The sequence below is a fragment of the Mauremys mutica genome, chromosome 1 (genome assembly GCF_020497125.1).
Source record: "Mauremys mutica isolate MM-2020 ecotype Southern chromosome 1, ASM2049712v1, whole genome shotgun sequence".
NCBI lineage: Eukaryota > Metazoa > Chordata > Testudines > Geoemydidae > Mauremys > Mauremys mutica.
This window is the reverse complement of record NC_059072.1, coordinates 86,181,321-86,195,102: the sequence shown is the minus strand read 5'-3', so window position 1 is coordinate 86,195,102 and position 13,782 is coordinate 86,181,321. Positions and strand designations below refer to the sequence as shown.

The following is a 13,782-nucleotide window of genomic DNA, read 5'->3' as shown; positions in this document are numbered from 1 at the left end:
CCCCTAACAGAAACCATATCCCTAATCAGTCAGAAAAGGGATGGCAACAAAGAGGACGCTATCAAAGCCAGCACAGAGAACCTCAGCACCGGCAACCTCAACACCAGAGCTAGCACATGTGCCCTGACACAGAAGCGTGATGCAAAGAGAAAAAGCCACACAGTGCATAAATATAGTTTCAACCACCACACAGGACCATCCCACAAGGAGGTTGTAAAAACATCACTCCATGGATTAAGCCTCCAAATCTTCCACAAAATTGGGAACAGCACAGAGTGGAGGATTCCCAGTACAAACGTCGACAAGTGCTGACAAGCTTTTTGGTATTCTAAGCTCAACAAATCCAGCTAGGATTGTTCTCCCCATCAACGAGGACATACTTCAGCTGGGTAAGGAACTCTGGCAAACCCCAGCCAGTCTTTGTCCCACATTAATTTTTTTAGAGCTGTCTCCTCTGCACTGCTGTTGCACTGTTACTTTCTTATTGTAAATCAGAAGTCCTATAAATCTCTGCAGGAAAGGGTGTTTGCTTGTGTTTTTCTGATTATAGAAAATGGGTATAATAGGTGTATTTACAAAGTGGTTTGTGTAATGTACAAATGGATATGATAGAAAACTGGTTAATGGGTGATGGTAGTTCTGGAACAGCCTTCCAAGTGGAGTAGTGGGGGCAAAAACCATATCTGGCTTCAAGACTAAGCTTGATAAGTTTATGGAGGGGATGGTATGATGGGATAGCCTAATTTTGGCAATTAATTGATCTTTGATTATTAGCAGGTAAATAGGCCCAATGGTCTGTGATGGGATGTTAGATGGGGTGGGATCTGAGTTGCTACAGAGAATTCTTTCCTGGGTGCTGGCTGGTGAGTCTTGCCCACATGCTCAGGATTTATCTGATCGCCATATTTGGGGTCAGGAAGGAATTTTCCTCCAGGGAAGATTGGCAGAGGCCCTGGAGGTTTTTTGCCTTCCTCTGCAGCATGGGGCACGGGTCACTTGCTGGAGGATTGTCTGCACCTTGAGGTCTTTAAACCACGATTTGAGACTTCAATAACTCAGATATAGGTTAGGGGTTTGTTACAGGAGTGGGTGGGTGAGATTCTGTGGTCTGCGTTGTGCAGGAGGTCAGAGTAGATTACCATAATGGTCCCTTCTGACCTTAAGTCTATGAATCTAAAACAGATGGAAAAAAGAAATACCAGACGATCTCAAAAGGCTTTGAACATTTTTATACCCACCCAGATCCAGGGTCCTTGGTACTATCCACAGTCCAAGAGAAATCCAGGTTCTCAGAGGGCACACCTTAGGACAAAACAAAGGGAGCAGATTTGATAGCAGTGTTGAGAGCCACATCGGAGCTGATCCAAAGCCTCCCACTACTATCGCAAGCCACCTAACCTCTTTCCACCATGTTTGATCCACTACTACATGAGACAAATGGGTGTTAACAGTGGGCAATGATGTCTACCGTGTTCATTTCCACACCGTATCCCTGTCCCTCTTCAGGGACCCATCTCACTGTTACAAAAAGAAGTGACCTTGTTGCTCCTTCTAGGAACCATAGAAGAGGGACTTAAGCAGTACAGGGGAGAAGGCTTTTACTTCTGATATTTCCTTATGCTCAAGTGGGGGGAGGGACTTTGTGCTATCCTAGACCCAAGGATAATGAGCAAATACATGCACTGCATCAGATTCAGAATGGTAATGCTTGCCTCTTCATACCATCTCTGCAGACTCAGAACTGTCTTGTGGCTCTTGAGTTACATGACACATACTTCCATAAAACTATCTTCCGGGCTCACAGGAAGTATCTGAGATTCAAAGATGGACCAAATCACTAGCAGTACAAGATACTGCCATTTGGACCCTCTATGGCACTGACAGTCTTCACAAAATGCCAAGTGGTGGTAGCAGAATTCCTGAGGAGACAGAGCATCCATGTCTACCCTTACATGGACGACTGTAAAGCAAGTCTCAGCAGGAAGTGGCAGTGAGCCTAGAATATGCTACCTCTCTGTTCAGCCAGCTAAGTCTCTGACTTGAAATATGAAAAATCATCTCTTACCTCATTACAGATAGAGCTGATAGGCACTATGATCGACTTCAGAGAGAGAGAGAGAGTACCTGCCACAGACAGGTTTATGTCACTGCAATCACTGCTTGTTAAGATAAAAATCAACCCCCACTACATGGTACAAACTTGCCTTGAAGTGTTAGGCCATATGTCAGAGTGTACATGTTTGACACTGCTTGCCGGACTTCACCTGTAATCCCTACAATTCTGATTCAGTTCCATTTACTCTCCATTGAGACACTGCAGTGACAGGAAGGTCTCAGTACTACCTCATGTAGCTACCTCACAGAGTTGATAGGGATGATGGAACCCAAAAATCTTTGGGAGGTGGTACTGTTCTCATCCACCTTCCCAACAAAGATTGTGATCACAGAAACATCTGGGGCAGGGTAATGTCACCTGGACCACCCACAAATGAATGTGACCTAGTCCCCAGGAAACATAGGACTTCACATAAACACCCTGGAACTCAGAGCTGTCAGACTAACCAGTATAATGTTCCTACCTGTCCTCCAAAATTTCATAGTGCAGCTCCTGATGGGCAACATCTCCATGATGCCCTACATAAACAACCAAGCCGATGCCCACTCATCACCCCTCTTCCTGGAAGCTATCAAACCCTGGACATGGTGTCACCAACATGGGAGAACCCTGTTGGCTCTTCACCTCTCAGAAGTCATCAATGACCTGGCAGACTTCCTGAGCAAACAATTGTGACCAATCATGAGTGATCCCTGCAGAGGTCCATCAAAGCCAATATTCCATTGGGGGAGAAGGGTCCCATGATAAACCTGGTCACTATCAAAGACAATACCAAGTGCCAGAATTTTTGTTCCAGAGGGGCATGAACCTGGGATCGTTGCCAGATGCCTTTCTTCTGCAATGGAATCCAGGCCTCCATTTGCCTTTCCACCAACTTCTCTGATCCCCAGGTGACTTCCAAAATCAAAAAACAAACCCACAGTAATTCTCATCATTCTCCCTACTGGCCAATGGCTGACTGACTTAAAGACGCCCATTCACCCTTTGATTTAGTTCCAAAACTGCCTGATTCTCGTGTCAGAGCACCACAGTCAGATAGTCCATCCAGACTCAAAGTCCCTTTACCCGATAGCTTGGATGTTGGCTGATTAAGTACCATGGACAGGGAGTGCTATAGGCAAGTCCCAGAGATCCTGATATAGACAAGGAAAATATTCACCAGAGGGACTTATTTGTCAAAATGGAAGAGGTTCTTGATATGCAGGGCCAGCGTGGCTTGGCCCCTCTGCATGCTTCAATACCAAAGCGCCTGGACTGTTTGCAGCAACTGAAACGGTCTGGCCTTTCATTCAGCTCCACTAAGGTTCAACTAGTAGCAATATCTGTTTGCCATCCACCTGTGCAGTCATGTTCCATCTTTCACCCAGAGCTATCAGAATTCATCAAGGGCCTGTTACGTACTTACCCACTGGTCAAAAGAACCTGCTCCTACCTAGTACCTCAGCATCATCCTCTCAAGGCTTTCAGGATGCTCCTTACTTCATCTCACTCTGAAGACTATCCTTATGGCTCACCCTCTTATTAGGACATTTCATAGGACAAGGTGGTGCTGAAACCTCATCAAAGGCTCATCCTCAAGGTGGTATCAGAATTCCATCTGAATCAACCAATCAATCTGTGTGCCTTTTTCCTGCTGCAAGGCGGCAACATAGAGTAACCCACTGACATTCATCAAATGCTGTGCCCTGGACCAAAGAGCCAAGGCAGATGCCAAGTTCAGGAGAGCGGTACTACCATCTCTGTTTGACTAATGCAGCTGATACTACTCTTCCTACCATCCAGAGAGAGTACTGCTTGCCAGTCACCTATCATGGGATTTACACTGCTATCCTCAAAGCAGAAAGAATCATTATTTACTAAAGAATGGTTCGTTGAGATTTTGTCAGTCTGGATCCTATAATCTGCTCTTCATCCCCACTTTCAGAATCCTCAGTGAACACAGGTTTCAGATTGCAAGAGCACTGAGAGAGGGTCATGCCCACTCCACCCTTTATGCCTTCCTGTTGGAACATGAGGCTGCACAGGGCCTATGCATAGCCCTGACAAATGCTGGTATTCAAAAGAATCCAATCTTGTGCACATGAGGCACACGGGCACCTACAGTGGATTCCACACTGGCAACATCATCTCAAAGAACCACAGTTACTGTAGAGTAAATAACGTTCATTCTTTGTTATTGTTGATTTTCTTTAGAAATAATCTATCCCCTGTTACCTCTCAACCTTCATAGAATCATAGAATATCAGGGTTGGAAGGGACCTCAGGAGGTCATCTAGACCAACCCCCTGCTCAAAGCAGGACCAATTCCCAACCTTGACATTCAGATCAGCTAGTTATGCAGGTGTTACATAGAATTGGCTCTTCAGGGAGGATTTAAATGCAGATAGTGGCCTTGCAGACCAGATCTGAGTGGGGGTGTTCCATCCATATCCGTATGGAAAAAGGCCAAAGGACTAATGAAGTGGACTAATGACATGTAAAAGCTGGCATCACTGATAGATTAAAGGGGATGGAGAGGAAAGGAGTGACATTGAAACAGCCAGGATGGAAAAATAGGAAGGGCAGAACTATGCAGTGTTTCGAAGACAAGGACATAAAGTTTGAACTCGATGTATTTGAGGAAGGGAGTCCTGTGGAGAGACTAAAAGAGATGGTGATGTGATTGGACCAATGGACAAAGAAGATGAATTTAGTGGGTGTGCTTTATATGGATTAGGAGAGAGTGGATAGTGTTGTTAGGAAGGCCAGGCAGGAGGCAGTTAAATTAAGATAAGAGACAGAGGCCTTGTCTACACTACAAGACTATTTCGAATCTACTTAAGTCGAATTTGTGGATTCGACCTTATGAAGTCGAATTTGTGTATCCACAGTAAATACACTAATTCAAATTTCTGAGTCCACAGTAACGGGGCTGGCGTCGACTTTGGAAGCGGTGCACTGTGGGAAGCTATCCCACAGTTCCCGCAGTCCCCGCTGCCCATTGGAATGCTGGGTATTCCCAATGCCTCCTGGGGGAAAAATGTGTCGAGGGTGCTTTTGGGTAACTGTTGTCATTGAACCGTCAATCACGCCCTCCCTCCCTGAAAGCTCCGGCGGGAAATCTGTTCGCGCCCTTCTCTTGTCAGTTACAGCACGTACGCCACAGCACTGCGAGCATGGAGCCCGCTGCGATCATCGCTGCACTTATGGCCGTTGTCAACTCCTCGCACCTTATCGTCCACCTCTTCCACAGTCAGCTGCTGAGAAATCGGGCGAGGAGGCTCCGGCGGTGAGGACAGGAATTCACAGAGTGGCGCAGACCTCTCACAAAGCAGGGTACGCCGCGCCGTGGAGATCATGGTGGCAATGGGTCAAGTTCATGGTGTGGAACGGCGATTCTGGGCCCGGGAAACAAGCACGGACTGGTGGGACCGCATAGTGCTGCAGGTCTGGGATGAATCACAGTGGCTGCGGAACTTCAGGATGCGTAAGGGCACTTTCCTTGAACTCTGTGACTTGCTGTCCACTGCCCTGAAGCACCAGGACACCCGGATGCGAGCAGCCCTGAGTGTGCAGAAGCGAGTGGCCATAGCCCTCTGGAAACTTGCAACGCCAGACAGCTACCGGTCAGTAGCGAACCACTTTGGCGTGGGCAAATCTACCGTGGGGGTTGCTGTGATTGAAGTAGCCCACGCAATCGTTGAGCAACTTCTCTCAAAGGTAGTGACTCTCGGAAACGTCCAGGACATCATAGATGGCTTCGCCGCGATGGGATTCCCAAACTGCGGTGGGGCTATAGATGGGACTCACATCCCTATCCTGGCACCAGCCCACCAGGCCAGCGAGTACATTAACCGAAAGGGCTACTTTTCAATGGTGCTGCAAGCACTGGTAGACCATAGGGGACATTTTACCAACATCTTTGTAGGGTGGGCGGTCAAGGTTCATGACGCGCGTGTGTTCAGGAACTCTGGTCTGTTTAAACGCCTCCAGGCAGCTACTTTCTTCCCGGACCACAAAATAACGGTTGGGGATGTGCAGATGCCTACAGTGATCCTCGGGGACCCAGCCTACCCGCTAATGCCCTGGCTCATGAAGCCCTATACAGGCGCCTTGGACAGAGAGAAGGAACTCTTCAACTACCGGCTGAGCAAGTGCAGAATGGTGGTGGAGTGTGCTTTCGGACGTCTCAAGGGGAGATGGCGGAGCTTACTGACTCGCTCGGACATCAGCGAAAAGAATATCCCCGTAGTTATTGCTGCTTGCTGTGTGCTACACAATCTCTGTGAGAGCAAGGGCGAGACCTTTTTGTCCGGATGGGAGGTTGAGGCAAATCGCTTGGCTGCAGTTTACGCTCAGCCAGACACCCGTGCCGAGAGAATATCCCAGCGGGAAGCGCTGTGTATCCGGGAGGCTTTGAAAGCAAGTTTCCTCGGAGAGCAGGGTAACCTATGACTCTCCACTTGCTTTCAAGAGAAACTGACCCTGGGCCTGTGTCTGTATGTGTCGATTTCGATCTGCGGTTACATACCCCGTTCTCAAAGTTTCCCCCACTTCCAAAGCACGTTTTAAAGCAAATTAATTGTTACACTCATTATTAATAAATCTTTGTTTTACTTTGCATTTCTGTTCAGGTGTTGAAACATGGACGCATACTGTGCTGGGCACGGTGTGCACTGATGTACAGACCGCTTGTTCCATAGAGGAATGACATCCTCCTGCTCCTACATAGGTCTCTGGGGTGGGGGACGGTTGCAAGTGGTTGTGCATGAAGGGGAGGGATTGCAGGAAGGGGTGGGTTTGCAGGAAGGGGCGAGTGGTGCCTTCTTTGGATAGGGGTTTGGATGACGGCATTGGGCTGCGGGTTTGGGCGTAGGAAGGGGTGAGGGGTGTGGGGGAAGGGTGAGTATCTGTCCGTGGATGAGGGCTCTTGTTGGGGCTCAGGGCAGCGGAGAGGCTCGTTGCTATGGTGGAAGTGCATGGTAAGGGCAGCGTGCCTTAACATTAAGGGGGTGGCAGGCGCTAGGACCCTGGACAAGCATACACATCACAGAATGACCCGGGGCAGCATACACCACACAGAGTGACCCTGGTGCCTACTGACTGCAGTGTGTGTGTGCCCTGCAGTTGATCATGGCCCCAAGTCTGTACCCTGGTAATGTAGGCTATACCGTGCAATTATAAATCCCCTCCCCACCCATACACAAAAAAATCCTCTGACACGAAAGACGTGACCGAAACAGTGAATAACAGCAAACAGCTTTTAATAATCTAATACACAGTGGGGGGATGAAACTTGGATTTGGGACTGGGTGAGCCTGTAAGGGAAGCACTTCTACAAATTTATAGCGTGAGAGGTGCGTGGTACATTAGCGCTATGCAGTGGTGCAGTGACAGTTCTCACGGCCCCTACCGCCCCTCCGTCTTGTACTTTTGGGTGAGGGGGGGGCAGGACTTCTTGGCGGGGGAGGGCGGTTGCAGATACACTGCAGGGGGGCTCTGTCCTCCTGCCTGCGGTCCTGCAGAACATCAACAAGGTGCCGGAGCGTGTCCGTTTGCTCCCTCATTAGCCCAAGCAGCGTTTGAGTCGCCTGCTGGTCTTCCTGCCGCCACCTGTCCTCCCGTTCGATGTGTGTGCAATGCTGTTGACATAGGGTCTCCCTCCACTGTCTCTGCTCTGCCGCCTCGGCTCTGGAGCAGGCCATCAGTTCCGTGAACATCTCGTCCCTAGTCTTTTTCTTTCGCCGCCTAATCTGCGCCAGCCTCTGCGAGGGGGATGCCGGGGCAGTCCGGGAAAGAGCCGCAGCTGTGTGATGGGAAAAGTAACTGATTTCCTTGAACAGATACATGTTTGTGAACAGTGAACACAGTCTAGTCAGTTTCTCTGAACAAGACCATACAGGGCAACAAGTCTCACGAGATCTCAGGACAAGTTCGAGATTTCGGAATACGCTCTCATTGGCTGCGGCATTGCACAGGAGAGCGGGCAAGTGGGGAGAGACAGCTGAATCCGTCTAGCAGACAGTCCTGGTAAGCCTTACAGTACATTCTGCTTATCAGTTAATGGATAGCTGTGCCCTCCCGCTAAAGGCAATCTGGAAATCATATACTCTGACCTTTTTCCAGCCACTCCCGCCAGTGCACGGGAAAGATCAATGTATGCTTTTCCTATGTGGCCTACAACACGTGGCTGTTAAGCGAGGGTCATTGTTATGCAAAGTAAAAGTCAACCATTCACAACAGTAACAATACACTAATTGCCCTAATTCGATGCAGCATTTCATGAACGAGATCACCCTGATGCGGGTCCGTCGGAGTCACAAAGAGCGGATGCTAAGGGAAGCCCTGCAGAGACCAGGACCATATGCGGCCATGCTTGTGGAGGCGATGATTCCCATCTACATAAGGATGTCCTGGAGCGGAAGAGTGTGCTTCCACGGAGCACCCAACAAGGCACCTCTCCCCAGGAACCTCCTGCGGAGGCTTTTCGAGGACCTAAATGAGACCTTTCTTGAATTGTCCCTGGAGGATTATTGTTCAATCCCTATATGTGTGGACCTACTTTTCATATAGTTTTTCATTGAAAATTTTATATATAGTATTTCTATTTTTTTATACCTGTTTTATAAAAAATAAATGTTTACATGTTTATAGCACTTACCGCCTGATCCTTCCCCTGATTCAGAGTCCGGGTTAACGGCCGGGGAGGGTTGGTAGGGGATCTCTGTGAGGGTGATGAAGAGATCCTGGCTGTCAGGGAAAGCGGTATTGTGTTCGCTGTCGCCTGCGCCGTCCTCCACAGACCCTTCCTCATCTTCCCCATCGGCGAACATCGAGGAGGAACTGTCCAGGTTCACTATGCCATCCACTGAGTCCACGGTCACTGGTGGGGCAGTGGTGGCAGACCCACCTAGAATGGCATGCAGTGCCTCGTAGAAGCGGCATGTCTGGGGCAGGGCTCCGGAGCGTCCGTTTGCCGCTCTGACTTTTTGGTAGCCTTGTCTCAGGTCCTTGATTTTCACGCGGCACTGCATTGCATCCCGGCTGTATACTTTCTCTATCATTGCTTTGGAGACCTTCTCGAAGGTCTTTGCATTCCGCTTGCTGGAGCGCAGCTCTGACAGCACAGACTCCTCGCCCCACACACCGATCAGATCCAGGACTTCCCGGTCTGTCCATGCTGGGGACCTCTTTCTATTCTTGGATTGGCCGGACTCCTCTGCTGGAGAGCTCTGCATCGTTGCAGGTGCTGCGGAGCTCGCCCCGATGTCCAGCCAGGACGTCAGATTCAAAGTGCCCAGACAGGAAAATGAATTCAAATTTTCCCGGGTCATTTCCTGTGTGGCTGGTCAGAGATTCCAAGCTCCGACTGCTGTCCAGAGCGTCAACAGAGTGGTGCACTGTGGGATAGCTCCCGGAGCTACTAAGTTCGATTTGCATCCACACCTAGCCTAATTCGAGCTAGCCATGTCGAATTTAGCGTTACTCCACCTGTCGGGGTGGAGTACCGAATTCGAACTAAAGAGCCCTTTAGTTCGAATTAAATGGCTTCCAGGTGTGGACGGTTGAGCGGTTAGTTCGAATTAACGCTGCTAAATTCGAATTAAAGTCCTAGTGTAGACCAGGCCAGAGTCTCAGAACAAAGGATTTAGCTGTAGGGGTAGAAAGAACAGGACGGAAGTTAGAAGCTGGGTTGCTAGATGATTAAATCTATGTTGTCATGTTTATGAATATTTTGTCTGGAACTTAGTGTAGGCTGGGTGTATTGCTTGCTATTCTGATGGATGGATATACAGAAGCTTTCATGAATTCACTGTCGTGTTCTGTGAACTGTCACTGAATTTTATGAAGAAGCTCATATTTGACATCTTTTTCACACACATGTTCCATTGGCATCAGTATTCTTTTTTTTCCATGCTCAAGAGAAATACAGATGGAATCAGTACCTTCATGCAGATTTTGATATATTCTCTGAAATTTCTATTTAAGCTTTCCTTTTTTAAAAAGGATGGTTTTAGCCCTTTTTTCATATATGGAGATATACCTGTCTCATAGAACTGGAAGGGACATTGAAAGGTCATTGAGTCCGGTCCCCTGCCTTCACTAGCAGGACCAAGTACTGTCCCTGAACAGTACTGTTACAAGAATCTTTATCCAGTATAGATTGTCTTGTTCAGTCTACCACCATTAATAAGAGAGATGCAACCATGCGCGCGCGTGCACGCACGCACACACACACACACACACACACACACACACACACAAAATATATATAGGGGTTAACTACGAAACTTGATTAGCAGAGACAGTTATCCTCATTGTTCATGGAAACAGACATAATTGCAGAATCTGGTTGGCTCTTTGGTTTTGAATTTCATGTTGTCACAAATGTATAATTCTGTTTGAGTCCTGAGGGAGCAGGAGCTGATTAGAAGATCGGATCATTGGCCCTCTGCTCCAAGCTCATGATTATTTTGCTATCTACTGTTAACTCTACTTTTTTCTGAAACACATTATTTCCAGATACAGCAGCTATTCCTTAGTTTAGATCTGTACGTATGATCTTATGTATACGACACTCCATAAACATTGGATTTCATCTTATTTAGTTGCTCTAATAATCTGTCTAGGTTACTTTGCAGTTTGGATCTCTCTCACTGTTTACTCTTTCTGACTTTGGTGTTATCTCCATATTTGATTGCAGCTGAATTTGTTTTCCCTGTCCAAAAAATAAATCACTGAATATTCTCTGAACCCTATTTACCAACCAACTACTAATCCATACTACGATAGTTTTATATGGTAGAGTTTTGGCCCTACTTGTATTTCACCTTACTAAAGTGCAGATGTATCCACTGCATTCCTTTACTCTAGCAAATCAATATCTGTGTTGTAGGCTGTGTTGGCAGCTGTTTCAGAAGCCCAAAGCATAGTCGAGAGAAAGGGACAAATATTTAAATTAAGTTTTGTTTTACTTTAATTCACATATATTTTAGCAGCGGGAGAAAAAGAAGAAGAAAAAATTGAACAGGCTACACTTGCCAGTGCAGAACAAACTGTTCTAACAGCTGTCTCATTTTTATTTCAGAAGTCTACAGAGCAAATGAAGAAAGTCCCTACTATTGTTCTATCAGTTTCTTACAAGGGAGTCAAATTTATTGATGCAACAAATAAGGTATGTGTGATTTTTGGACATTAGATTTTATTCCTCATTGTGCTAGATAGCTTATCTAGTAAAAGCCACATGGGGATCCGGGCTTGGATTCCAAGCCCCCCCGCCCCTTTTTTTTTTCTTTTCTCTCCTGCGCTTAACAGGGAGAGTACCTCTCTCACTCTCCAGAAACCCACTCTTGTGGACAAATAGAGCAGCACTGATGGCAGTTCTGGAGGGAATTGTGTCCAGTCTTCCCCTATCAAAGGGAAGCTCATCACAAGAAGGGTTTGTCAGGATGCCCCTCCTCACCTGGGCAAAATCCCCCAACCTATTTTCCCATTGCAGTACATTATGCAGAAAAGTATGTGCTCCTTGCTTTTCAAAACACAAAATATCCCATATGTGGTCTTTCCCCACCCCCTTTACGTGTACTCAAATTGTGGGTTTTCATACAAGACCCAACGTAGCAAAGGTCAAGAGGTATGAGACTGGTATAATCGTCTTCCAGCTTCCAACCATTTTAAGGGAGTGTCATAGGTTGTGCCTGCCCTTTAGTGCCCCTTTCTGGCCAACTGTGGCTCTGCTGAGGCACTCCTCAGTTTCACCTTAACTCAGGCTCCCTTAAAAAGTCCACACAGGCCAGATATACAGAATTTGCCCCCTTTGGGGGTATAATTTAGTACTTCCAGCATGGTTTATAATGGTTTCAGTGGTTTCAATGCCTACACAGCAAGGGTACAGTTCTGCTGTGGCAGTGTCCCAAGGGAACTCTAGGTCATTGCAGGCAACCCCTTATGGAGTGAGAGGACTTTCTACAAACACTAGATAGAGTGAAACTCAGCTGTTTGTTTTGGACCATGGAAATTCATGGACTTACTTTCTTTCTTTCCTTCCTTCCTTCCTTCAAAGGAAAAATCTCAGTATAGATAAATGCCAAAAACCACAAGATTTCAAGTTAAAATGCTGCAAAAGACTCTCATGAGTTTCAACTAGTTTCAAAACACAAAGCTCTAAACCAGTGCAGGTTTACTCAATGGTCACTTAAGAGCTTTACAAAGGTTAGCACAAGGGTCGGCAACCTTTCAGAAGTGGTGTGCCGAATCTTCATTTATTCACTCTAATTTAAAGTTTCACGTAGCAGTAATACATTATAATGTTTTTAGAAGGTCTCTTTCTACAAGTCTATAATATATAACTAAACTATTGTTGTATGTAAAGTAAATAAGGTTTTTAAAATGTTTAAGAAGCAGTGTGAGTGCCACTGAAAATCAGCTCGCGTGCCGCCTTCGGCACACGTGCCATAGGTTGCCTACCCCTGGGTTAGCAAAACTTTCAGTGAGCTGAACCTGTTTTCAAGCGTATATCACACTTGAAACCAGATGAGTATTATGTGGCTTCTGATTTGGGGATAAATATTTCATATAGTTCTAATATCTTTTGAGCATTAATCCCTTTTCATCTTTAATGCAACATTGGTAACATACCATGATCATATGGTACTGTATTACAGCTTTATTTGTAGGAAGCTAAAACCTTGCTTTTTAGTATCATTTTAATTCTGATAAAAATCTTTGTCCAGGCCAACAGTTCTCAAACTGAGAACAAAAGAAATATAAAGAAAACCATATTATTGTGTTTTGCCTAAAGCAACGTAAAGTCAAATGAACATTAAATATAATTAAGTATAAAGATTTTCACAGATGGGTGTCCATTAAGGCATAATAATTGTTTATTGTCATTTGGTATGAGTAATACATTATACAGAAATAGAAAGCAAATAATATGCTACAACAGTTTAAGATTAAGAGGATTATTTTGTGTCTTCAGTTACAATTTCCTTATTTTGGATTTTTGCATAGTTTGAATATAAAAAAGTGTTGGAATGCTGCTCTTTTATCCAGAGTTTACTCACTCATTATTTCCTCAATTAGATATTAATAGGCCTTTCAGAAAACTTGCCAAGTATTCAAGTATATCTTGGCAGGTTAGAAGAAGACAGGGGAGAGTTATTCAAGTGACCGAGTTACATATACTCTCCCCTCCAAAAAAAGAGACCTGCTCAAAGAATGCTTTTAATTTACACAGATGTTACTGACACAACATTTAGCCATAGATCTCACTGACTGTGACATTAGACATCATATATGTTATGATAATACTGTATGCTTAGTGCCAAAACACAGTGTGTAGCAGCACTATAGTATTTTGATCGAGTAGCGATGTCATCCTGCAGACAGGAATATTCTGTGTTTGTGGAAATGCAGTAGCCACATTGAATAAGGCTGATTTAGGAAAGCACTTATCCATATGGTGAAGACCATCCTTATTCATTGACTCACTTTAAGCATGTGCCTTTGCTGAAATCGAGGCTTAAATCTATGACCATAATTCAGCCTCCTCTTTGGCTTCCTGGGTCCTCTGGCCAAAACAAGGTAAATATACAACAGTATTTTTACACAGGTAAACATTCATTATTTTCTCCAAAGCTTTAGGCAAAGTCATCTTTTCATACATCAGGCAGACATGTCTTGTC

At 45.8% G+C, this 13,782-nt stretch overlaps 1 protein-coding gene across 7 annotated transcripts in view; it reads left to right on the top strand.

Moving 5' to 3' along the window:
* Positions 1-13,782, top strand: part of ANKS1B (ankyrin repeat and sterile alpha motif domain containing 1B) — a 764,239-nt gene that overhangs the window by 724,038 nt on the left and 26,419 nt on the right. For all 7 annotated transcript variants that reach the window (XM_044981810.1, XM_044981801.1, XM_044981818.1 and 4 more), the window contains one exon: positions 11,184-11,270. In XM_044981810.1, the coding sequence (XP_044837745.1) occupies positions 11,184-11,270 (87 nt within the window). The remainder of the gene's footprint in view (positions 1-11,183; positions 11,271-13,782) is intronic.